This window comes from Lineus longissimus, chromosome 1 (assembly GCF_910592395.1).
Source record: "Lineus longissimus chromosome 1, tnLinLong1.2, whole genome shotgun sequence".
Classification (NCBI taxonomy): Eukaryota; Metazoa; Nemertea; class Pilidiophora; order Heteronemertea; family Lineidae; genus Lineus; species Lineus longissimus.
The window spans coordinates 19482172-19509182 of record NC_088308.1 but is presented as its reverse complement, the minus strand read 5'-3'; the positions used below and the strand labels follow the sequence as shown (position 1 = coordinate 19509182).

General features: G+C 40.9%; 2 protein-coding genes across 4 annotated transcripts; both read left to right on the top strand.

Moving 5' to 3' along the window:
- The first annotated feature begins 702 nt into the window (after positions 1-702).
- On the top strand, positions 703-11650 carry LOC135494385 (uncharacterized). Its single transcript, XM_064782346.1, has 16 exons — positions 703-785; positions 2911-3185; positions 3495-3662; positions 5097-5256; positions 5479-5617; positions 5891-6019; positions 6335-6606; positions 7009-7184; positions 7376-7508; positions 7793-8173; positions 8438-8652; positions 9097-9205; positions 9431-9613; positions 9840-10030; positions 10153-10333; positions 10763-11650. Exons 1-16 carry the CDS (start codon positions 725-727, stop codon positions 10861-10863), a joined length of 2874 nt encoding a protein of 957 aa, XP_064638416.1. The 5' UTR covers positions 703-724; the 3' UTR covers positions 10864-11650.
- Positions 11651-13108: 1458 nt separating this feature from the next.
- On the top strand, positions 13109-26729 carry LOC135490604 (epsin-2-like). 3 transcript variants are annotated; one of them, XM_064775840.1, is made up of 11 exons: positions 13109-13227; positions 15923-16516; positions 16817-16928; positions 17585-17623; positions 18213-18397; positions 18672-18722; positions 21453-21666; positions 21920-22123; positions 22556-22585; positions 22896-23060; positions 23393-26729. In XM_064775840.1, the coding sequence occupies exons 2-11, from the start codon at positions 16010-16012 to the stop codon at positions 23626-23628; spliced, it is 1743 nt and encodes a 580-aa protein (XP_064631910.1). In that variant the 5' UTR covers positions 13109-13227; positions 15923-16009; the 3' UTR covers positions 23629-26729. The 3 variants fall into 3 exon arrangements, with proteins under 3 accessions (XP_064631910.1, XP_064631919.1, XP_064631928.1); XM_064775849.1 differs by lacking the exon at positions 17585-17623; XM_064775858.1 differs by lacking the exon at positions 18672-18722.
- Positions 26730-27011: the final 282 nt, after the last annotated feature.

Sequence of the window (27011 nt, the reverse complement as noted above, 5' to 3'; positions counted from 1 at the left end):
CTTTAGAAACTGACAAGTCAATCCTAAAGCAGTGAAATTGAGTTTCAATGTTTCAAAAATGTATAGGGTGTGTCCTGTCGTCGATGTTTTGTCAAGGTGACGAATCGTCAAAATATCACGTTCCTCGTGAGTTAGTATGACAAAACAGTTGACGAGTTAGGTAAGACAGTCGCAGCTGATGGGGGCATGTTTAACGCTCGTCAATGGTTCAGTGGGATTGGTATCTCGCCAGCGTCGTGGTATCGACTTATGAAATGGCCAGAGAGTCTTAGATATCATCCTGGAAAAAGGGTCCTTCCTAATTGTACATGTGTGGTGACGGAAAGGTATGGATCACTATCAAGCCATGAGCTTCAATATCTCACGAGATTAGTAGCGTAAGTCTGGTTCACAGCCTGGAGTGAACCTCTATTTTTTTTGTTGGAAAATGTACATGCAGCGGCTGCCGAATTACGTGTAATGTCTTTCGTTTAAAAGTTATTACCAAACGACCGAAAGGTGTCGTCGTTGGCCCGAAAAACCTTTTTATACTGATCTCGTAATCCGTGGGCCAATTACAAGATCCACTGTGCTAAGCCTAGGCCTATATTTGACTAGGCCACCACTGGTCAATCAGAAGACGTATTGGACGCGCTGTTGACGGAGCCCACTTGACTGGGCTGAGAACAAGATCTTTCTGGCGGTTATTCGATAGACGTCAACCAAAGGAGGCTGGTGCGGGCACATGATGAAGACTTTCATCTCTTCAGCGGCCCTTGTGGGCCTGTTCTCACTGAGTTTGGCAGGTAAGGAAACCCTCATAAATCCAAGTGTAGTTCATGCAGGTTTGTTGGTAGGTTGTTGTTGTTATAAGAATGACGTGTCCCTATTTTGTTGAAAGTGGGCATTTCTCAGTCTGGGCCGATTTACATCTTATTCAAAATGCAGGGTATTTTGTTGATGCTCATATGGCAGCGTTGTTGAGGTCGTCTCATGTCGGTTGTCTCACATTGCATACGTGTTGATATTTTCTAATATACGAAGTTTCATATTGAAATAAAACTGAAAATGGCTCGAAGCGTGTTATTAACAGCCACTTCCGGTCATGTCCGTCGGCTATTCCCATGTTGGCGGGAAAATATTGAATATCAGTAAGCTGATGATATAGAGCCGTTTTTACGAAGGCAGAAATGCAGAATGTGACATCACACCACATTCGATCGACGCCGTTCCTCGGTGCAGAATTAGTACACCCGTCAAGATTAAACCAAGAAAAATACCCCATTTATACGTTATAACTTTCTGCCATTTTGATGTCCTCGCCACATGCAACTCGGAGTTTACCATGACATATATGTATAAGAAATGAATAGAAATATCAGAACTTTTGATCCTTCTTGTAATATTTGATACACCTCTGCGCATGCAAGGCAATGAGTATTTCCACTTGATGCCAAACTTGTTGGTAGCACTAAACGATGCCAAATTGCCTCATTCTGTCAAATTTACACTATTTTTTGAAACATCAACAATCTTATCGCGGTGATTTAACTGAACAAGTTGTCCCTGATTAAGCTATTACAGTCGACTTACACTAACAAATTAATATCAATCCAGGTAGGGATTATAAGATCATAATTATTTGTTAAAATAAAATTTGAGATTACATACTGCAGGCTTGTGCTATGTCGCTATACAGTAAAGACAATGTGACGATTCACGACAAATTGAAGGAAACTAATAAAAACACACCATGCACACTGCAAGTAGAAAATTATTTTCTTAAGCTATACGGTTCATTCCGTAGCTAAATTACATATTTAAAGATTACATATTTTAACTTCTCTCTAAGGGGTGTATTTTCTGCAAATTGTCGCGTAAGCACTAACTTACACCAAATGCACCACTGAATTTGGAAGTTAAGTACGCCCGTGGACTTTTTTTTTAAATTCCCGGCGGATTCCTCAATAGCAGGGTCACTGCTGACCTAACATTTCTGGCAAAGTTTTCCGAGTGTACTATAAACCTACGTGGCAAACAACTATTGGTAAAGACTTCAACCAAATCCCATATCGGGCACTCTTCTCTTTTGCGTTATATATGACGTAAATAAACAGTGCAGCATATTGTTTGTTTTTAAAGAATCTTTTGAACACATTTAAATGCTGACGAGGCACTGGACCTATACCTTATAGAGTAATGCATTCTGGCTTATTTTCTATGAACTTCTCCGTCCGCATTTTGGAAGCTGCGTATGAATAGTTGGAAAACTGCCCCAAGTTTAGGTCTGGAGACCCCCAAGCAAAATTATTAGCAACAGATTCGAAGGCTTTCCCTTTTACATAATTCAAGTTGCTTTATACTGTACTCTGTATCTACGAAAATGTATAGACCTATGCCAAATGAACTGATTTATGACACTGTTTCTCAGTTTACATATTAGAACGAAATTCTAGGAGGTTTGTCCATTGCTTGGACGCATCACTTGCAGATTTCGCCCACATCCTAAGTTTATCTGTTGTGGGTACATGTATCTCTTTGTGATTACCTCTTATGAACTCCCTAATGGAAATCGGTCGTAAAAAAGAGGTCTTGTTTTTCCCTTTTTTTCCAAAAGGCCTACTCGTCAATCATGCTCGTTAGACTGCACTTCAAAATTAGTTTCGTATAGACCTTGACTAATACTCCTTCGGCGAACTATCTTTCGATCCTTAAAATTCAATGTTAGGTCTGGTGGGTTTTTTTCAACGTCTCCGTCTGTACCATCGCCAACCACATACAAGACACAAACGATGCAATGCTTTCATACCTCTAGATTAGGAATAATCGTAACAACATGATTAGAGGGTACAAAGGTCAGGATAGGCCATCAAACTCGGCCCTAACTGAGTGGACTTGGTGATTCATGTCAATTTATTTTATCTTTCCCAGCCAAACTGACCTTTCCCAGCGGTAACAACTATGATATTGTTGACGAAAGCACCATTGGATCGACAGCCAATGACTTGGTCGACCCAAAGAGTACAGGAACCCTATTATTCGACGCAACACAGATCGACCCCACCTTGAAGTACATGAAAAGGTTGACCTTGAACATCTTCATCAAAGACTTCAAATCGCCCTCCTCGAATTACTTCAGGGCGCATCCTACCTTTCTCAAATGTCTTCAGAAGGTCTTCTCAGATCTAGCTAGCCAGGATTACAAAGTAAGTAATGTCTATTTCAAGATTTTGCAGTTACTATTGATGGGCACCATCAGATGGAAGATCTAAGCGTGTGTTTAAGCAAAGTTATGAACCGATGTCACGGTGCCGCTTATAGCTATCTGCAAAGGAAAGTGGTAACGCAGTCCACGCTGATTCGCATGAACCCAGCGCATGGACTGTTCTATTTAATCAGGCTACCGTGTAAAATTCCTGAGGTTATTGCAATTAGCCCAAGAACACAAATTAGATTTTCATCAAACTATCTTTGCGTTCTTGACAGAATTAAATATCCCGTATTCTGTATTTCAGTTAGTTTTGGAAAGTGGATTCAAGACCGTCTCTGAAGCTTCCAGTAGCGTACAAGACCTGTACGCCCGTGCCGGAACCGGTGCCAGTGTTGCCTTCAGACAGGACACGCCTGGTGACATTCTCCTCATCGCAAAGGCCGCTCTCAATCATTGCCCAACAATTTTTGACGTAAGTGATATGATATCCTTGTACGACTTTTCTCCTAGAAGGTGTAATTTTAACAAACCTTGATAACGTAAAGTTGTATGGGGACGCTTGCCGTCTTCTCCTTCTCCATACAGGTTCCCTTCTCTGTATTTAGTAATACTTAGACTAACTGCAGAGAGTGAAAAGATTGATACGTTCTACGTAAAATTATACAACATCTATGCTTTTGCGTTACCTTTCTATTAGATTGCCTTTACCTTTGTATGGGTTTATTTGTTTTTCACGGTATCATTCAGTCAGGTTGTGAGTGATGGATTTCCATCTGGTTTGTTATTGATGGATTTCCATTTGGCTTGTGATGGTTTTCAAATGGAAGTTTGGTTTGCGAGTGGTTTGTTGAGAATGGCATGGGTCAGTTGTAAGTGATGATCTTCCAATGGGTAAGCTGTGAGTTATATGCGTGTTGTAGGCTTTCCAATTGGTTTTTAATGATTGCTTTCTAATCAGCTGTTGGTGTTCCATCGTTCCACGGAGACCAGTACCTTATGCATGACATTGCTATATAGAATGTACAAACTCTTTTGCATAAAATATTACTATAAGTAGTTTAACTGTATAGGCGATTGTTCCAGTAGAGGCATTTAAACACGATATTTAACCAATGGATTAAACTGAACATAACTGCGAACTGCTCTGCACACGGTGTCTCTCATACCTCTATGTAGGTCTACAGTGAGTTGTGTCAAGTTTATAGGCCTACCTCTGAGTTGACCCAGTGGACGTTATTAAGCTGTCGCACGGTAAGCCGCCAAATATTGATTTCGCAGGATTAGTCCAAATGACTGTAAAGTTATTTACATTTGAAAATATTGCTCGACGGTTGTCGTCTACATGTACATGTACATGGAATTCTAACGGCATAATACATTTTTTAGGCAATACGAGTTAGTTATTGCGACACGTATCGATAGACTTAAAAGAACTATATAAATACCTCAAATAATGAAATTCCGTTGTAAAGGGACTAAACTTTTAAAACTATAGAGTTTTTGATTGCCAACGATAAAGCAATTTTCGAGCCTTTGAAACAACCGCGTTTTTAGTGCAATATCATCAGGGTATACCAACGGTCACCTTCAAAGAAACTAATGAAAAAAACCTTAGGCATCAGCATCTCCCTATTAGGAGGTCGTTAATATGGTCTGCATTTGTTCGAGTTGCTTCGCACCGTCCATTCTGTTCGCCAAAGCTTCGATTAAAACACACTTCCAGCACGCCCTCTAGTCTGAACGATAGAGTCAGGGTTTTGGTCAGTTCAACATTTTTCCATTTTATGAACCAATTCGAGAAACTTCTACAGTAGTTTGAAAGATGGCCAGTGAGCCTACAATTTTTAAAAAGTGAAGCTGATTAGCTGATGGCCCTTTAATATGATGCGCATCGTTCCTCCTTCAGCCGATCCAACGCGATCTTGGTGTTGTTCTCATGTCGGACAAGGTCAACATCCACATGAGGGGTACTACTGATGAACAGCCCTATTACGCCTCTGATGGTGGAAGCATGAGTACTGCAGCTTTCCAGTCATGGTGCGGCGACAGGATAGATGAAGGCTTAGGTAAGTGATAGTTAAACACACAGTCGAGGGCAGAAAATGATCGCGAAGGAAAATTACCACCATAAGTATTTGCTTGCTGATGGTCAGGGCATTTCCATGTTTCCGAAAACAAAATAGACCAGTGTAAACGTTTTTGGTTGTAAGAGTACTATGATCGCGAAAGAAGATAGAATGAAGGGATTATGATATGTTATTAATCTATTTTCTAACTTATTTCTGCAGCCCCTAACACACCAGACTGCAGTTCTTTCACTGGTCTGAATAGCGGTGAAGTCTACCCCACCGGCGCCACTTCCGCTGCAGAAACAGTAGGAACTCTTGATATTGCAATCACAAGAGATATGACTACAGACTTCAAGAGGTAAAGATCTTATACAATTGCGAATTGAACATATTATTTGACATAATGTTGCGAAGTCATATTAAACTACGACGGCATTAAAACGTCTAATTTCAAAGCCGGCTATGAATACAGCGGATTTAATCGAACTGAACCGGAGCTTTAGAACACAAGTATACGGTCGTATATTATTGTTCTGAAACGGGATGACATAAAGTGTGATTGAATTCTCCAATTATTAATTATCTTGTCCCTCCCTTGTAATCGCGTTCATACAAAGGCTTTATTTTACAGATTGGTTCAGTTTCCCGGGACCGTGATAACTTTCGAAGATTCCGAGTCCTCCAGTTCCTGGTGCGGCGACGCCAGCATCGGCTGCCATTCTTGCGCCAATGGTATCTATGGAAGTTCCCTGAATGCCAGGTAGGATAAAAATGTCTTACTACACAACAACCGGACCACGCGGGTAACTGTGCGCTCTTCACGTGTGTTGACTTTCTAGTTTTGCTATTGGCTTGGCAGTTATCTAAAATATTGAGAAAAGATCACTTGCTGGGTAAGTTTGGCTTACAAGATAATCTCCTTTGGGCAATGACCACAAAGCCGGTGGAAAACGGTTTCTCGCTGCTAATGGAATAAATGTTCGTTGAGATGTTTAGCCAGACGCATTGAACCTGTTTCACTCCCGTCTACACCTTGTAAATTCTTTTTGAACATATTGTATTTTCCATCTTCTAGATGTGCTGACCGAGTGATGGCCCCGAGAATGTTTTTCGTCTTGAACAAACTCCAGAAACTTGTCAGGGACAACATGTCCGGCAACAAACTCAAGATCACCGAAGCTTGGGACGAGCCCCACTCCGCCGCCACCAGCGGTGACAACCCCTCTGGGTCTCTCCACTACGACGGCAGGCAAGCCGAGGCAGCACTTGATGGAAGTGGTTCTCTGACCGACTTAACTAAATATGCCATCTGCGCTGGTGTAGACTACGTCATTCACAATGGAGCATGTAAGTGGCTTTCTCGTCAAGATATGAGCTTCTAGACAGATTCCATTGTATCCGTGTATCCATGACAATATTCTAAGTCACAAAATTTGTGAATTTCTATCGATCCATATGAAAACTAGTTGGCAAGTAGCCTATCCCCAATTCTTTAAAAAGCTCTTTGTACCATATACATATAGATATATTTATTTTACAAATGTCCTTCTCGTCAAGATATGAGCTTCTAGACAGATTCCATTGTATCCGTGTATCCATGACAATATTCTAAGTCACAAAATTTGTGAATTTCTATCGATCCATATGAAAACTAGTTGGCAAGTAGCCTATCCCCAACCCCCAATTCTTTAAAAAGCTCTTTGTACCATATACATATAGATATATTTATTTTACAAATGTCCTTTTCAGCTGTAACTTTTGCTGTCCGCGCCCAATCGACCATCGAAGAAACAAAGGTTGCCTTCCCGGATATAGAATTATTGGTGGTCACTCCACCAACCGCTAGAGATTCGTACTACCAGCTGCCTAGTACCTACACTTCACTTGAAATAGCGGACATGCCTTTGTTCGACGCCGACAATCAGGTAAGTAAATACGGAAACTGTCAAGAATAAGCAGACGTTATCCTACGGTACGAAAAGAAACGATGCGCCCGCTCGTTTACTAAAAGACGCATTACCCGTTTACTAAAAGATGCGTGGTCCGTTTACTTAAAGAGACGCTTCCCGTTTACTAAAATAATCTCATATAGTTACTGAACAAACTCTCTTTCTAGGATGACGTTCAACTCTCTGAGGCAACAACTATTAAAATGTTCCGTTCCGACGACCCCGACTTCCGTTATTTTCGCCTTAACCCTCTCATCCCCGCTTGCTTCGAGGGAATCCACTACCAAGAAAATAAAGGGAGTAAGTATGTCATTGACTGCCCGGGGCTTTGCTTTGTTGGAGTCTCATTGTCAATCTTGACAACATAATGATAATGTCGGTATTGCCTTTACAATTCATATTATCTTTCTTTCGAAGAACGTACATGGCATCTTGAAATAGCACTGAGACGTACACTGATATGACAGCTGTTAAAACGGGTGAGAACCTGTATGGAGAAGAACGCAATCAATACATGTACTTTCCAAGATCATACCGACCCAAATTAAGAACATAGGAGAAACCAATCTTCCCTTCACTTACAGATACTACAGTTGACATCAATGTAGTGCGCGGTTACATCACAGACCGGGAACAGCTGGTCCTTTTCGACCCCCTGTTCGACAAGAGATACAACACCCACATCCTTGGCCAAGCTATGCAGATAGCCTACAACATGACCGCCAACAACGACTCAATTTCAACCTACACCGTCCATCGTCTCGCCAACTATGCTGTCGACAACTGCGCGCAGTCCTTCTACGAGGCAGGCCAGCAGATGGGTATTGGCATCTATGAGGGCAGCATCTATATTGATCTAAGGGACGACTTCGAGGTCTGGGTGGAGAAGACCAGTCTTTTGCCAAATGGTATCACGATTGATGAGTACGAGGATTCTCTGGCTGAGAGATTCGTGTTGGCAGTGGGTGAGTTTGTGAATTGATTGGGCGTAAGCGGAAGGTACCTTTAGTGAAATGAGTAATCGGAAGACGGCTTGTATGGAAAAGGATGAGGCTGCTGCGACGGCAAACTGGTTCCCTTATTGAAATAATCGCGAACACAGTTGTGCTGCTTTTCCATCAATGATGCATGAACAGAAGATGACAGAAATCTTACATTTTCAAGTGACAAAGCGCATTGATACTTTTTCCCCGCTTTGCCGAATTTATATGTTTATGTTTGTGCTACAGAGAATCGCCTTATTAATCCCGATGACTACGACCTGACCTGCAGCAGCACTGTTCCCCCAAAGATCCAAAACCCAACATACGAGTTCCAGTTTTCCGCAGCTGAAGAGGAGCTACGTAGACGTCGCCGCCGAAGGAAGCGTAGCACCAGTGAAGAATGTATCCCCCAGACCAACACTGAGTTCTGTACTGCTACCAAACCACACAGAGACGCTGAGGTAGGTTGGAAGAAACATTGTTAGACCTGTATCCAATTAATGGTGTTGTTGTTGTAGCACTTGTTATGGGTGTCCAAAGAACTAAAGGATGGAATGATGCTGTGACAAAATTGGGAGACAGTGAATCCAATTGATTTGTGTGACAAATTACATGAGTAAGCAGAAGGGAACATGTACGGAAAGGGGAAGGATGCTGTGAATATGCCACACAGACTTCTATGTACATGTTTACGTGTAGAAGTCTGTCATATGGTAAACTACATGTAATTGACAAATCCAGTTTGTCACTGAGAAATTCCCCCGACCTATGCAATTGCCCGGGCCATAGCTAGCTCTTACGTATGGATGCAGAACACCTTTTGGACTTTTATCTGCCTATGAGAATTTTCAATAATACATGTATTCACTATTGCTTCTTTTCACCGCTGATGTCTAATTCTTCAGGTTGCCCTTCTCTGGAAGGAGATCACCCGCAAGCATCTTTATCGTAATCCCGTGGAGGTCAAAGCCGCTCTTGATGGATGTTTTGGGGCGTGTGGAACCTGTATAGAGGGTAATTAATAAGGACTATAAGGAATAAAGCAGCCTTGCTAAAATGTGTGATGATAATATGGTTGAAAAGTGACAATGAAATTTTAAAACAGCATTGTAATCAATCTTCAATATAGAATTATGAATTAATACTATTCAGTTCATGAAATTTACATGAACTCGATCGAGAAGAAACTTCTCTTGGCATGAAGTCCATTTCAATTTTCTTTAATTCTCTTCATTTCAGGCGACATCTGGGAAGAAAAGACAAAGAACTGTGACAACCTCTTCCACTGGGTTCCATTCGGCACCCTCAACCAGCAGGCTGACCAAACCAACTTCTTTGCCCGCGACAACCTCGACACCAAAGCTTATTCTTGCGACAGAGGAGAGCACTGCATGGAGAAGTCCCCACTTTTCTCACTCTTTGGTAATTGGATTGTTTAGTATTACATAATATTTGGCACCGATTTCTCCAGAAACACCAGTCCTTTAAAACGATATTACAACAAAATGATATCTTGGCGTTATTTCCTTTGGTCATGTTTGTGGATATAATAATCATTGTAACAAACGTCCCGAAACTACCTGACTGAAATCATGTGAACAACCGCGCCATACCAAGGACCTTAGAAAAACGTATTGTTTGTTTCCAGCACCATCCATTGAACGCCTGTACCGTCCTGACCCCGCAAAGAGCGTGAAAGAAGAGTTGTACGGCGCCGCAGACAACCCGACCCCAGCTATGGACCTCATCCACCGTGTATACGCTCTCACCGCCGCCGGCAATGTCAAGGTCTGGGCCAAGGACGAAACCGAGATAACCTCCATGAAGAATGCACTCAAGGTGAAGGTCATTCCAATATTGAGCTCTAAAATTATTGTAATCTAGCTTTCTCCTTTCAAGGTCTTCCGTGTTCCACACAGTTTTTTTCTCGCCGATTGTTCATTCACACTCTCCCTTTCCAGGTGCTGATGATCTACGCCCCAAATGTCACAAACGTAATGTTCTACGTCACCCAGGACATCAGTCTCGACTCTGCCAACTCCGTCATTGAGAACTTTGTCAACGACTGGACAACCACCACTTGCCCAGACTGGTCCAGACAGTATGTTGCTCCTTTCGAAGCAACTGACCAGTTACCCGCTGGTATGTCCACCATTTTATTTTTGCGCATCTGCAATATTTACTCGGGCTGTCGTTTTTCTTTCGGTTGCTCCGTTGAGAGTTATGCAGAGCGACGGACGCTGCTGCTACCATTGTCACAGGTCACCATACAGGTGCCAGATAACGTCGAGTACCACATTTGTTTTTCCAGGACTATTAAGCAACAACTTGAACTAAAATACAAATACCACCCTTACATTTTATTCAATTTGAAGGGGAGATGCATACAGATGCCACACTCAAATAGTTTTGAAAAAGAATCAGTACACACTGTGAGAGAGAGAGAGTGATTGACCATTAGCGTCAGTTATCACCCCGGTCTCCCTTATAAGGAAGCAGAAAAGTTAACGATTCAATAGCCGACCCAGTCGAATTGAAGTATCATGGTAATTGGGCTTTTGATAATTTTAGGTATCACCAAGAGAGATGCCAAGTATGATCTTCGCAACGAGATGGTTAGGAAGGCAAGAAACTGGGAGATGGACTGGATCGAGCATCACTTCCATTATTAATGAAAAAAGACGTCAACAGCTTAGAAATATCACATTGACAGTTTTGACGAGTTTCATTCAGCTCAGTCTTTAACATTGCAGTCTGTAAAGAAGCTTGCTTGAGGATACCAAGATGTCTCTCTTGAGGAACTATTAATCGCTCCACGTTTTCTTGATGTAAATAATGTAAAAAAACATTGTAATATGGCTTTTTGTTTTTGTGTATTTGATACCTTTCGTGATGGTACTGGTGATTAGGTCTCCTTGATCATTAATCAGCACCTCTTTTTCCGAGTCGTACGAAAAATAACCTCCGCATTAATAGCTAATCTGTGATACTGTACGTACGTCATACCTATTCAATGTTTGCTCGGTCTTGTTACAGCTGAAATTTTGTAAAATGTTGTGGCTATCTTTCTTAGTTATTTTTGTTATCAATCATCATTATTTCACTTTCACTGTGATACTCAACAATGGTACATTATCCCAAAGAAGTGTTATCAATGGAATACGTCTGATAAGACCAAATTAGATCTTAGTGGTAGCAGTTAGTTGTTGTTGTATGTACTAGAAATTAGTTACCATGAAGTCTATATTCCAAAAAGTGCCAAACTTGTACAGGTATGCGTGATATGCAGTGACCGATAGTGTTTGACTCTTTCCCGGCCGATGAAGTGCTAAACTGTTAAATCGCTCACATAACCGATCGGGGACGCTAAAACCTCTGTGATAGGGGCGCCGCTATTGGAAGAAAAGAAAATGACTCCGTCTATGAGTTGGAATTCCCTATGAGTTGAGTTCTTGCTTATGAACAGTATTAATATTGTAGAATAAACTAACGTTTCTGATGCAAAAAGAAGAGTTCTGTGTTCATCTTTCACCCCAGCTAGGTAATATTCCTGGTGCAGCAGTATAGATTCGGTGCACTGGCAAGTCATCACGTCCCCCCAATAATTCTCGGGCCAGTGGGTCTGTCGGCCCCAGGAGGCCGGATCACCAAGAAGGGCTTAGTGTCGAACCTAGTGTGGCGTCCTATGTCATGTTACAGTTTCAAATATCCCAGGATAGTGTCCGGCAAAATGCGCTTCAAATCTTGGTTTTTTGAAAGTTATGAGTTTATCTGCAGGACCATGTCTTAATCCGTCAAAGAATATGGCACCATGGGGACGGACACATTTTTCAGTGACATTTTAAGACCGCTACACCAGCGCACATGTGCTGAACCGACAATATCCTACTCCGTGCGCTCAATGTTACATTAGGTAGATGCAACACAAAATTGCAGTGTCCTGCAACAAATGTTGCAGCAAATGTTGAAGCATGTGCCCGGTGCAGAAGTTTAAAATGTCCTAGGATAGAATGCCCGGGAAACAAAGGATTCTATTATTATATGCGCTTCAATCTCTGAGCTATTGACGGTCAGGGTCTCTACAGAACCATATTGCAGAATACAATAGGGCCGGACACTTTTTCCAGGGGGGCATTTGTTACTGTTACACCGGTACCGGACATTGGCGACTCCGCACCGCTCACGAACTACCACTAGTACGAATGACGAATTCTTTACAAGCATGACTACAACAAATTCTTGAGTGATACAGAGACCTCTTCATAGCGGAGTAAAGTGGTCGCGAGGTGAAGAAGGACCAGCTAATCGAAAATGGGAAGGGGACATGCATGGAAAAGGGGGATGACGCATGTTGATTAGAAATCAATTATATAATACCAGCCACAAAAAGAAACTGTGCATCATGTAAATTTGGATATTGTCCTGAAGCATTTGGCCAGAAGCTTGGAATTTGATGTAAGGTTTTTCTGGCGAAATGTTCCATGCATAACTCATCCTTTGGGATTGCCTACTGGCTAAAGCATTCATAAATTTTGTCATACCAATTACCAGACATATCCCATCATTTCTGCCCTGTGTGTATAGAATACTGATATTGGTTATGATATCATCTCAGTATTGTACCCAAATCCAACAGTTTTTGCCATACCTGGTTGATGCCAATACCCATTCTATATCACTGTTTTTGACCAACCCGCGATAATCAGCTGTTTACATCCGGGCTTCGATTGCCGCTCTGCCAAGTGCTTGCACTTCCGGTAAAGGTTAAAGTCAAAAAAGTCATATTTAGACCATTAAATACGCTTTACTATTGTAATTCAAACGCAGCATCAGTTGTCAGGATACTCAATTTATCAAGTTCGATTCTTATCAATGCAAACACAGCTTTTTACTGGTGAAAAAAGTGGCTGTTTTCTTCACCGCCCCCCGGAACTCTCTAACTGATCCGCCATATTCTCGATCTGGCAATCAAATCTGACGCATACCCGACAATTATTTACGTAATTGTGCTAATTTCTTTATTCAGACGCCGATAGGTAAGGAACATGTGATGTGATTAAAGTCCCCTGTATCTACTTCTCCGTTTGGTAACATCATATGGAGGAATCGACGCTTTATTAGGAGAAATTGATGTAGAAGAGCAGTAGGATTTCCAGGAAACCAAGCCCACAAAACACAACACAACCATGCACGCAACCAATGCATTGCCATTGCACTCCGGGCATACTTGTCAAAATGCACGTAGCCCAGAGCCCAGTCGTACAGTAGAGTACCGATCGGTGGCATTCGTCAGAGCAAAGTTTAGTGTCTTACACTTATCGATCGTCATTTTCATTGTGTTTCAGGCCAGTCAACAATCGACCAATTAATGCAATTTGAATTTGTCCATAATATTCGATTGTAATGTAGGCCTACCGTTGCACGATATTGACCATGTTGACTATTATTGTATCGCCACGCCGTGAAAATATCGCCACTTTTTTATGGGAATTAACGTCAAGACGTAAATGGCGATAATGCAGAAGTGGCGATACAATATTGCGCAGCGTTCAGTCTCAATCAAGAGTGTTGTCAACGACTGACACTTGTCGACAGGCTTGTCAAACCGTGACCAACCAATGGCGGCACTGAGACTAGATGGAGAGCCGCTGCTGGTGGCATCCCAAATTAATAATAATTGATACCCTCACCAGTCACACCAGGCGGAGGAAGCCTATGGCTATGCTAAAGCAGCAAACAAATGATCCCGTGGTCGCATACCATTACCACATGTTCTTTTGTTCAAATTTACACAACCATTGGATGTACATCGTGCTGTCCTCAACTGGCCTTGTGTCCTCAGATTTTCCTTTCATGTTTTCCAATTTAATACCTCTGTCACTTTTTTCACAGGGATGGCCTTGAAATGGGTGCCCCCCAAATTTATCCATTTCTAGCCCTCAACTTGTCACTGATATTCATTTCGGATTTGAAAATCAAGTGATAGTTCAAAAGCTTTCAGTATCTGAGAATTTTCTGGGCTCCACATCACTAGTACAACCCATGGCCATTGTCCCGTGAATAGTGACTCAGTCTTACTCTTACCACGAGCACGTGGTCACGCAAACTCATCTAGGACTAGGAGAAATTAGGAATTCCGAGTAAGAGCTATTAACCCTTTTGCCTATGTTGGCCCACAGAGCAGTGCACAAATCCAAAGCATGACCCTGTTTTGGTGTGTTCAAGAGGTCATCAGGGCTGTGAGAGACCATTGTGCTTTTTTCCTGTTTGTGTTGATTACTCACAAGCAAGGTCTTGGCGGTCACATCCTTAAAATAGTTTATTTAAAACTTTCCATACAACCTCTTATCACATTTGTTTGTTGGGGCAACAACATACACCGGAAGAAATTCCCGGTAGAGGGTCAGAAGGGGCATTGAAAAGGCTCCTCAGGCCAAACATCATACGTTTGGTACAGTGCACCCGTAAAACTATAGAGTATGATCACATGTCAGCCATTATCTTGCACAAATTGTTTCATGTCTAGATGGAAACTGGCCATGAACTGTTCTAATATAGACTAATGGATCCGTTTATGATGATATACTTAACAGTGTTCATTATACAGTCAGCAGGAATAAGATGTTTATCTTTAATACCAGATAAATTCTGTTATTCGGTTGCCATGGTTACTGCAACAAGCTGGCTGACTTTGACCCAGCTTTGAACAGTTGTGTATTGTTTGGCTGACATTTCAAGAAGGTGTTGGCTTCTGAAGCTGTCATTTTTATGGAGGATTTTGATGTGGTATGTGGTTGGTATTTTACTAGATCATCATTATAATGCATTTGGTATGATCTTTCAGTTAAAATCTGTATTAGTAGCTTGGACTGTATGGCATATGTCAGCTTCAGCCTTCTGGAACATTCCTTTACTATGACTGTTTTATTACAGTGCACAATTTGGGGTCATGTCAATTATGATAATCCTTCTTTAAAAAATATTTATTCAAACCTGTGTTAAAAAAGCCTCTGGCTGACAATTTGTCCCTTTTCCATTGCCTTGGTACTTGGTACATGTACCACAGTCTGTGCAGAACTATCTCATCTCCCTAGGTTGGATGCAACAGGAAGAGTGGAGGTCATGTTATTGTTTGGTCAATTGTGTGCTTGATTGACATCTAAAATTGTTAAAAAATATATATGAAATAATGGTAGTAAGTAACACTGTAAAACATGTAGTGTAAATTGTAAAGTGTTTCATCCTGTACCTAAGGTGTACTTTGTGATATCCGGCCTATGATGGTTAGGTTGTGACCTTTGCTCTTGACCTTATTAATTATGCAAATCACTCAATCATTGGACAACATGATGAATCTATCTGTAGACAACATTGAGTGTACTTACTATTTTTTGTGATATTTGCTACTTATGAAGTATGTTGTAACATTGCCCTTGCCTTGGATGAGTAATGAGGATGGATGACCAATGGTTGGTTGTTTGATTGGTTAATGGAGTTTATGTATGTACCAAGTGTACACTGTACGTACATTGTACATATTTGTAGTTTTGTAAGTACAATTTGTACTGTATGTTCATGGTCAGTGTCGGAGATGTGAGAGATGGGGATAGAAAATACAGCAAGATTCTATTGATCATGAATGGAACTAGTCTAAAGTGTCAGCTCCTGTTCTTTAATGTTGTGTTAAAAGTCTCATTTTAAACTTTTAGTGTGTCACTCTTGTCATTTCAGTGAGTATGACTAGCTGAGGTCCACCAGTGACCAACTGAGTACAGATCACGATTCTCCGTAACCGAAGGACACACAGAAAGTGCCAAAATGGCTAATATGATGCAGACGCGCCGCAAACTCAAAAACACAATTAAAAATTATTCCGAAGCCCAGAAAAAGGTGCGAGATGCGACCAGTAATGACCCGTGGGGTCCGTCAAGTACACTTATGTCGGACATTGCAGATGCCACATACAACGTCATGGCATTCGGTGAAATCATGCAAATGATTTGGAAGAGATTAAACGACCATGGGAAAAATTGGCGGCATGTTTACAAATCGCTTGTGTTACTCGAGTACATTCTTAAAACGGGGAGTGAAAAAGTAGCACAACAATGTAAGGAGAATATATTTGCGGTGCAGACACTAAAGGACTTTCAGTACATGGAAGACAACAAAGACCAGGGTATGAATGTGCGGGAAAAGGCGAAGCAACTGGTCTCCTTACTGCGGGACGACGAACGGTTGAAGAATGAACGAGCAAAGGCACTGAAGGCGAAGGAACGATTTGCACAGAATTCGATGGGGATTAGCAGCAGAGGAGGAGAACAGGCAGTAAGAATTTTAGGCGACGTTAGATTATGTTCCATGTTCTGTGTCTCTGTTGTTTTAAAGCGTGTAATACTTGAATAGTTATAATGGCATTTTATAAAGGCCCCTGTTTCAATAAGTCGGCTCATGCCCTAGTTCCAAAGGTTACAGGCTAATACATGGTAATGTTTGGCATTAGTTTAATACTGTAACTGCTGCCAATTGTCATGCTTGGTTTGTACGCCCATTATTCAGTGAGTTGGTGAAGATGTATAGTAATCCAAAGATATGAATTTACCTGTAAGTCTTTTCTTTGCCTTTCAGGGGGCAATGTTTGGACGGGGTGCAAGTTCTGGCTCTGCTCCGTCACTGAGTTCAGGTGCCGGTGGTTACTCTGATCCGTATGGAGGTGCTACCAGTGAGGAGCGGAGAGATGGTGAGTTCTCTTCTGAAAGCATGTACGGTGCAAACAGGCAACTAGTTCTAGAGTGACAGTCGGATTGGAGCGAGAGAATATCTGTTATAAGAAATGGATTAGCAATGTCACGTTTCTGTGGCTCACCGCGATTGTCGCTCTAACTTAGTCGCTTGTGTGCGCCGTACTACAGTGGGTGAAATTAACTTGGATGGTTGTATTGAAAAAATATCACTGCTGTAACCGAGGATTGCAGAACTGGCCTTTTGAAAAAATATGTTGTCACCGGCATCATTTTAAAATGACAAAGTTTTGTTCCGCTTGGCCTTTTTAAACCATTGCAAAAAGCTAGCCAGCCATGGAGAGAAATGTGATGAAAATGGAATGAACTTACCCAGTCTTTACATGGAAATTCTGCCAGGCATTTTTGAAGCTGTTTGTCGAAGTGAAGTCGGAGACTTCTTGAAGCTTCAGTGCAACTTCATGTAACCCACCAATGAAAATAATTTGCGTGGAGTTTTGGGACAATCAACTTTGAAAAATCTGGATGATGCCGCTAGACAACAAGTATATATACTTTAAGAGGCTGTCAAAATATTCTTGGTTGCAGCAGTTTCTTACTGAAAAGCTGAATGATGGCTTGCATGTACTTTACAATTTCTCTCTTGATTACTCAGATACGGATGACGGGGCTTCGAGTGAACCAAAAACAGATGGTGAGTTGTAAGTTGTGTCCCTTGTCCTTGTGCAGGAGGTGCGTCAATCCCCAAAGCAGAAGTTCCACTTGGGAAATCAACTGTCAAGGGTGGAGGGCTTATTGCTGAAGGGACCAAGTGAGGTGGTGGGTGAACATGGTGAAGGAAAATTTGCGTATCTAATTGATGTCTTGCAAAACTTTCCCAAACATGACATCATGATTTTTGGGTGTGAACCTTATGGAGGCAGACTTCCTTCTAAAACAATTTGGCATGTAGAATTTGAACACAAAAAACACACTACTTATGTAACCTAAAAGCTTTTCCTACCTGGCAAGTCCCCTTGGCTTTCTACAAACATTAGCGGCAGATGACTGAGGTAGACGGTGGTGTGTGTGAGCACTTGGTGGAGGTTGTGGCACACATGGGTATGTGTACCTCAGGGAAAGGACAGTCTCATTAAAGGTGTACTTTTTCCTGTCCGAGAGAAATTGACCGTGACCTAAATAACCAGAAGGTAAATGGCCTCTTTCTTTCTTGTATTATTATCAGTATCCCATTGTCCACAGTGATGCCAGACTAGATCATTACTCTGGTTGCTTTCTTCCAGCTTCAGGACGGCGACTCTCGGCCGATTTGGAGCAAGCCAGACCAAGCACCGCCGGGGAAGAAGAGCTTCAACTACAACTAGCATTAGCTATCAGTAAGGAGGAGCATGACCACGCTGAACAAGAGAGGCGAGGGGATCAAGTGCGACTACAGTTGGCTGTGGAGGAGAGTGAAAAGATGGTTGATGTAAGTATTCTTAATAGAGCATCGTCAACTTTGAAGTCCAACGGTATACCTGAACTTTAGTGCAGTGCTGCCATTGATGACAGTATTGGCACCAAAAACTTCTTCTTTAAAACAAATTCAAAATGAGCATTCAAACGTAAGAATCAACTACAACCATTCTTCATGATATCACTGAGCTATATCAGTATGCTGAGGTGATACTGGTACTGGTAGTATTACGGGCAATATGTTTCAATCGTTTGTATCAATATGCATTAACCGTTCATGATTTCAGCCACCACAGCAAAGTAGGAGGCAGGCGCCTCAACCCACTCAACAAAAGAAAGTAAGAGTCTGGTTGTGATCATCATTGCTGCATCTCTCACCCCGTTTATTAGCGCCCTATGTAGATGACGTGAGGTGCTGTCATATTGAATGACAAACATGTTGCTATGGACTGCAAAATAATGACATCACCGGATTTTCCCTGTGAGTCATTGAGTGCAGTCAGTTCTGTTAAACTTGCCGAACATCATTTTGCCGTCCATGACCCCATGTTGCTATTTGATGTGGCGGTGATGACATCATCTATAGCAGTGGCCCATGCATGTCATTTAGAGCTATCGATATTAACAATGCAACAAACTTGAGTAAAATTTACCAACAAATTACTCTTAAGTTAAAAGTTGACCGAGCTATCTTAAATCCCTTATTGCCTCATTCTGCTGCTGTCCCAATACCCCACCCAAAGCCCACGCTTAAACTTTGTAGCATGCATAGGGAGCAATTAAGGTACTCTGGCTGAGCCTTTAGTAATGGTCAGTTTTCCCCTTAGGGTTTGGTATAACCATTTGTAGCTTCATACCTTGCTGAATAATTGCTGGTATGCTTTATAGTAAAAGAAAGAACATACCCGTTTGAAGAAAGTCCACTAAGTCTGGGTGGTATTGGGTTGGATTCAGAAAGTAAGGATAGGCCAAGATATTCTGTCCAAAAGTGCCGATAGCCCCTTTATACCTTGATAGTACAACAACTCCGGCTGTGACGTTTGGCGTCAAACAGTAACGTGACTAAAGTTGACCTGGGGTTTCTCTCCCCACAAGTTGTTCATGTTAATAAAACTAACGAAAATCACGTTTTTAAAAATCATCTACATGTTTAATAGAAAAGCAAAACTAGAAAAAACATCCAACACTTTCAGAAAAATAGTTTTCTTATAAAAAAGGGAAGAAGAAGTTCATTAAGGCAATAATGCCTAGATAAGATAGACAATCAAATTTGACGTCGTTGTTACACATAGTCATGATTGTAGATAGATATTTTTCCTCTGGTTGTTGTTATTTTATGTGAAGAGCTAGCTATCCTGTAAATTTTGTGTAATTATTAAAAATCTATATACGTTATTAAGAGTCTGATTGCTGACTTCATCCATCTTCTTATTTAATTCAAGTCTAATGAAATGTAATGGTATTGTACGTGTAATACTGTTTTCCCTACTAACAGGGTGAGCTTGCTTTTTCTATGCTGCCTACTCATTAGCCTGAAAATGCATGCCAATTATTTAAATTGCTGATCAACAAAAACGAAAACTAGATTATTTTTTTATTCAAAATTTTGGAATAATTTGGAACTTTTTTTAGCTTTCAAGAAGGTTGGTTCAACTTTTCCTTCAAATGTAAAAGGTTTCTTTGATAAGGCTGAGGGAGAGAGAAAAGTCATTAAAATGTTTATTGAACTTGAAAATTATCTTTTGAAATGCCGGTATTATTATCGGATATCTGTTATAAATACATTTTGTTGTTCATTTGGACTTCATTTTCAGCCATGTACTTCTCAAGTTAAATGTCAAATGTCGTCATCTCATTGAGCATGGTTGTGCGCACATGTGTAACAGTAGTTTGTAGACCCTCTGAAAAGCAAGTGGTCAGAATTCACCATGATGGCATCCTCTCACAGATGACCTTTTCTAAAATACCCAGAGGTGTATTTTAGAAGGCCTGCTCCAGCTATGGGAGGTTGCATTAAGAGTAGCATGGCCCCTCGTTATTTGGCTAAAGCTTCTGTTTTCAGCAGGCTAATGTGTATCAAACCAAAAGCTGACCTGATTTAAACTGCTTGAGCTTCTCTTGGCTTCTAATTTGTATCTGTAAAAGATGAGGTCTCTCTATAATGTTGAGCTTTCCCATCTCCAGGATGTAACGCCCACGACGTCAAATCTCTTGTTGCCGGAACTCTCTCTGTCACCGCCCTCCTCTTTAGGCTCACCGCCCGAATCTGTGACATCAGTAGTAAGTCGGAGAAAAACGTTGATTATTGAAGCACTGTCGGCTGTCGAATGCACGGATTTTAAAATCTTTCCCTCCTGTTTGAGAATTCAAATTGTAACTTTACATCTAACATAATTAACTTGTTGTCACGTTTGACTGTCTCATAATTATTCGATTTTGCACTACTTACTACGATCTAATCATTCTTGTTTAAAAGTGTCTTGTGTGTTGTGTTTGTAAGTATAACTGTTGAAGGATTTGAGGTATTTTCTTTTAACCAAATTGACCAATAACTCTTGAGGTATGGATTAAAACATTGATGAAACAAATTGTTATCATGCAGAGGTCTTATCAGTGACTTTTAGAGAACTTACCTCCGACTTCAATCCCATGACATCCCCCAACGGAAGATGCTTTGCCTATGCTCAGCATGCATGTCTGGTACATCTTGGCAATGACCTAAAAATCTGTGGTCGACTGCAAGGCTTGTTTTTTGCAAACATTGATACGAAAATTCGCCTTTTCACTTTCAGAGGCAGCTAGTGCTAAAGCGCATTACAGAAATAGTGAAACCATTCTAATCTAAAAGACATTTCCCTTCAATGAAATAGCCAAAGAGTGTCAAACTTTTGTAAATGATCTATACGTTTTTCCCTATTAAAAGAATGGATCTATAGTATGCCAAAACATTTCATTATAAGGAGTTACTTTGTATAGAATTCAATTCCAGGCCTTTTCATGTATCGTCGGTTTTTTCATGGTTCATAATGACAGCGCTCCTCATGATTCCACAACACTTATCTTTGCAGCCGACATTGGTAAACCTGATGGACAGTGCCCCAGCACAGCCAGTCCAGCCTCCAAGTGAACCATGGGGAATCAGCCAGCCTGCTGCCCAATCTGACCCATGGGCCCCCCAACCCTCCAGCCAAGGAATAAATGATCCTTGGGGATCAGGAGGTGCACCGAAGCCGGATCCATGGACTCACAGTTCCGGTCAATCAACGCCACTTTCAACTCCAGGTGCGTCCTTCAATCATTTTGGTCTCATAACTATCATTTGAGTAAAGCAGATGTGGCCAGTTGTGGTCGTGTTTCATTCAGCATTAAATAGATATATCCCTTGGACAAGCTTGAAGAGTTTAGATATAATGTAAGGTGGGAGAGACCCCTTCGCAGCTTCACGTTACTTTTAAAAATCTGACCTGCCTGGCTGCTGCCTATAGACGCCCTTGAGTTGAAGAGTTATATTGCATTTCTACTTCTTTGTCTTCAGGTCAGCCCACTGATCCCTGGGGTCCCCCTGCTCCTACTTCAACTGCTAGTAATCATTCTTCACCGTGGAGTTCCCCAGCCATGGGAACGTCGACTAATCATAGCCAGAGCGCCACAGGCTTTGATGCGTTCGCTCCACAGCCTGCTAACCCAATTGACGATGGGTTTGATATGCTGAGTACACGGCCAGGAGGAAGTACAACAGGTACAATTATCTATCATATTCATTCAATCACTACGCGTTTAAAGTAGTACTTTAATTCTGAGCAGAAGCAAGTTTACATTACAGGAATACTGTTTACGCTGTTATGTCCTTGGGCCTCTGCTGTTGTCCTTGGTTGTCTGCTGTCCTACGGTACTTGATCTACGATAGAGTAGAGTTTACAGGACTTTTCCTCAAGCACAAGGAAATCATCATCTCTTCCTCATGAACATTCCAAGGAGGCTTTCATGAAGCACAGTCCAGATATCGAAGGAGAAATCAAATCTCAGAAAGATGGACATTAAGTTTTAAAGCACTTTGGAGACCAGGTCTTCTGCCTTTCTCTTGAATGAATGTCTTAGAATAGTCTAGTAGTCCTTGTGGTGCAGAATGAGCAAAGAGTCTTGGTTTAAATGTCTTTTTATGTGTTTTCAGCGGGAGAAGCAGAGTATCAATCTCAGAATGGTAAGTGTTGGTCGTTCGGGTGCCCAATTAGGTGGGGAGGGGACGAGTAAATATGTGAAAAGTGATTAGAGGAGCCCACAGAGTGTACCGAAACTCTCAAACTCATATGTCCTTACAGTAACACATGTACGCGTTGTATCTGACCCTACTTTGCTTTACCTCGATCACCAGAAAAGTCATGGCGCTGGATGGTGCCCTGGGCTTTTCAACTCCGGCATCTCCAGAAGTTCTTCCAGTTTTGCTAAAGAGTTTGTTCCTATCAACATCTGTGTGTTGTCAACCCTTAATGGTCGATCCTATTCTATTGCAGGTCAAACTAGTAGTTCACCCAATCCTTTTGACATGAGAGGGGTAGGCGAGAGTTTGGACGACTCAAGGAATCAAAGAAAAAAGCCTGAAGATTTCCTAGGAGCCAATAAAAATCTTGTTAATTTAGATAATCTGGTGGGGCGACCTCAGTCGGTTTCACCTTCAGGTGAGTCTGATTTAAGTGATGATCCTATATCCTGTAAAATTTGAAGTAACCTTCGATTACTTGTAGTTTTGAATTGTAACTCGGGGCGCGGGGTTCTCTAGTGGTAAGTTGTTGGACTTGTGATCTGACATGATGGGGGTGATGCACTACACAGACATATTGTTTGTGTCCAAGGGATAATCATTTTGACATTGATTAACTTGTCCTTTGAGTGAGACAATTGAATTTTCCATTGAGTGAGGCGATTAACTTGATTTTAAGTAAGAATATAAGAACATCCATGAAAAATTCATGTATTTAAAACTTACAATAGCTTCCATTTCCTCTTGCAGCTGCGATGAACCCATTTATGAGTGTGAATCCGACACCCACAAGCCAGCCGAACCCCTTCGTAGCACAACAGCAACAACAGCGCGTGCCACTCAACCAGCTACAGGCTCAGTCAACGATGGGTTTCACGCAACCTGCGCAGAATTTACCGAATCCCCTTATACCTGTAGGGAATCGGCCACAGCCTATGATGAGTGGGCAAGTGCAGGCGCAGAGTGGTTATAACCCATTTATGTAGAGACACTTCGTGATAACATTGTCTGTGGGTCATTTTGACAGCAGATTTGAAAGTTTGTAGTATCTTTGAAACGTCAGACGTTTTTCTTTGCGAGTTAACTTGAGGCAGTCTTGAATGAATGTTCGCCTGGTCATACCTCTGTGCCAGTAAGAATTTATTGTTATTTGAGGACAAACTGCAGACTTTAATATCAAACACAAGCAGAGCTCAAGTTGATAAGTGAGATTTTTTTCCTCGTTTTCTACCTACCTAAGATATTTCATGTCGATTCTACAAATTGATCAAAGCACTGTCATTATGACCCCATTGTCTTAGGGTTTTATTTCATTCCAAGTTAACCTGGATCTGATGTGTATTGTACACAAGGTTCTCATACACAACGTGCTGGTAGTTGATGTTCATCTTAAGTTGGGATGAAATAAACTTCATGTATGCTTATAGTATACTATGAGGGTTGAGCTCACTTTGCAAACTGGCAGAACTAAATCATAATTCTTCTGTTTTCAAATCCTTGTGATAAATGTCTAGTTTGACATGCATTGTGATTTCAAAATATTTTGTACGCTGTTTTCGGCCAGTACTATTAAGTATAAAAATCATAATAATTTGAAGAGATTCCTTTTGAACTACCAGAAAGATTCCTTTCTGAATTACCAGAAAGTGGTGCGTGATTCACTGATGGATATGCCCTTTGGCAAAGTGAGCTCAAGTCCAAATTAAGGCATCGAATGGCAAGGACCAAGCCTTGTTCCTTCTAAATGCGATAAGACAAGAAATCTTTGCTGATAACCTTGCAATCTGTGTAAAAGGAAGAGGCGAAATGTGGCATAAGATTAAGGATTGTGATAGTTCACTAATTAGAAGTCTTGGTTATTGCCATTCATGCTGTCGTCCAATGTAAAATGCTCCTGAAATATTTTTTAAAGTCTAAAATATCATTTTTTCAGTATGTGTATTATAAAATTGTACAATGTAAATCTGTTTTGTGAAGCTTTTCTTTAATTGCAAAGTGCAATGATGAGTTGAGATGCTTTTCAACGGAACCATATTTTTCATGTCAGTGATGCAAACTCTCAAGAAGATTCATCTCAAGAAAGTCTTTGAATGTTTTCAGCTGAAAGATTTCTTCAAGTTTTAAGATTAAGATAAATATGAATGAACTATTGGCAAAATTACGAAAGTGATAGGAAGCTAGAAGGATGGTAAGCATACAGACCCGTGTAATGTGCAGCTTTATCGCAAATTGCAAATTTAAAATATTGCGTAAATTTGGCGATTCACAGTAGGAAGTAGCTGGGCCTAAAATTGTACACTCTTAATCCATTTACGGGTATTCTGAAGAGCATGATGTGTGGTATTTTGACATGAAGACTTTCGGTCATGAGGTAGAGGTATTAACAATAAAGTTCTCGGTATTAAGTACTGCAAATAGTGATAACATTACTAACCTGACCTAAAGATGTACCGCCAAAACCCCTTACTTTGTTGATTTCTTGAAGTAATTGGTTTTGATATGACCCAATGTATTAGTCCATACTGTAATAACTGATTAATGTTTGTATATATACCAAAGGAAGAATGCTTTGTTGTCAGCTTGAAGTAGAAAACATTTTTGGGTAACTAGCACCTGATCTTGAGGGACTGCCTCAAACCTATGTGATGTGTAGGTCTCGGGAGTATGTTGGTCTCCACCCTCCCCCCATGCAGACGATAAAAATAACACCTTCGAGTCGTGTTGGACACAGCGTGAGGTCTGTGTTTTCTGCGAATGAAGGCAAAATGTACATTTTTTTCCCACACCTCCTAGATGTGATCAGTAATGTACATGCACAGTGTCTGTTTCTTTGTTTCATTGTGTCGCGTAGTTTTTTTGGCAGTGCCTGCATGCACTCTTAAAAGTGACTGCAGAACTAAAATCATGCCTAAATTAATTCTTGGTCTTGTAAGTTAAAATTCAGCAGAATGCTTAACCGCCAAATGCAGAGTCTGATTTCAGTGACTCAAATCATGCAAGTTGAGTAGAGTCTAATACATGTGCACATGAGAGGCCTCGATTACACGTGCACATGAGAGGCCTCGATTACATGTGCACATGAAAAGCCTCTATTAGACGTGTACATGAGAGACCTCAATTGCATGTGTGTCTAATTATGAATATTAGTTAATTATGTATCAAAGCATGTTATGCTTGTTGATAGATGTGTGGTAGATTTGTCTGCTACGCTTTTTACGCTGTAGATCACATTGCTAAAGATCCCTATTTTTCTGTGAATTCTCGGATCGCCTTTGTGGTGTCGTGTATATTGTGAAATTGTTAGCTGTTCCAAACATTGTAAAGTTTGTTGTAACTCCACAATGCCTCAGTTGCTGGTCACAAATAAATACCATAGACCTTCTAAAGAATGCCCCTGTGTCGATTGTGTACTTCCATTCAGATTGCTAAGCAACTGACATCATTTCAATATCTTGCTAAGTTTATCTGGCTTTGAACATCCATGGACTGTGTTCTCTAAAGGCAAAAACGAGAAGAAATGAATACATGGGCATGATACATATACAGCAAAGTTTAGAAAGTTTGAAGGAGCCATCTTGTATATAAATTTGCGAGAAGTCTTTGGTAACTTGTTAAGTTGCCCAGTCTTATGTAGAACACTATTAGAAAGAATGCTTGGGAACATGCTTACTCTTTAGCATGACATTACCAATTTTTTTGGCCCTTTTTGTTAATAGTGCTAAAACAGTTTTAATCTGCACAGCATGTACAGTTGGATGAAGCATTTGCAATGAAGTTCTTCATATTTTTTACTTACATAACGTGGCAAAACTTTCATTTGCAACAAGTTTAAGTCCGCTATTTCATAATTAAGAACAATATGTCCATTTTCCATTTGCTTTCTGTTCGTATTCAATGACTTCGTGAATGGCCCGGTCTTTTTTACTCCTTATTTATTCCAGCACGACACACTTTGTAAAGACGAGCACGAAACTGATCTTTAGCAATGAATTGGTTCCCTGTATCACATGTACATTCATATTTATGCTCTCATGATTTGAAACTTGACTATATCAATGCACATAAATACATTTTATGTTCAAAACTACATCATGTTCGTGTTGTCTTTGCTCCAGACAGCGTCATATCATTTCATCAAATCAAAATACAATGTACATGTTTCTTGTCCATGTCAGTGACTATTCTAGTGGGCTGGTTCCTGAATCTTACTTCCCCATTATATCGCTCTGTGTCTTATGTCTCGGGGGGGGCCAATAGGTGACAAATGACTGTTGTCCTGATGTCCCTTGGCCTGATGTGACATTGTCCTATATTAGTTCCTGATATGTCCCTTTATCTGACGTGACAGTTGATCATTAACACCTCCTAC

Bases quoted from the DNA above. Each gene is read 5' to 3' on its own strand.
- LOC135494385 (XM_064782346.1), top strand. From the start codon at position 725: ATGATGAAGACTTTCATCTCTTCAGCGGCCCTTGTGGGCCTGTTCTCA. The intron at 9,614-9,839 runs GTAATTGGATTG...GTTTGTTTCCAG, and splicing joins CCCACTTTTCTCACTCTTTG to CACCATCCATTGAACGCCTG. The intron at 10,334-10,762 runs GTATGTCCACCA...TGATAATTTTAG, and splicing joins AACTGACCAGTTACCCGCTG to GTATCACCAAGAGAGATGCC.
- LOC135490604 (XM_064775840.1), top strand. From the start codon at position 16,010: ATGGCTAATATGATGCAGACGCGCCGCAAACTCAAAAACACAATTAAA. The intron at 18,398-18,671 runs GTAAGTATTCTT...TCATGATTTCAG, and splicing joins AGAGTGAAAAGATGGTTGAT to CCACCACAGCAAAGTAGGAG. The intron at 18,723-21,452 runs GTAAGAGTCTGG...TTATCTTTGCAG, and splicing joins AACCCACTCAACAAAAGAAA to CCGACATTGGTAAACCTGAT.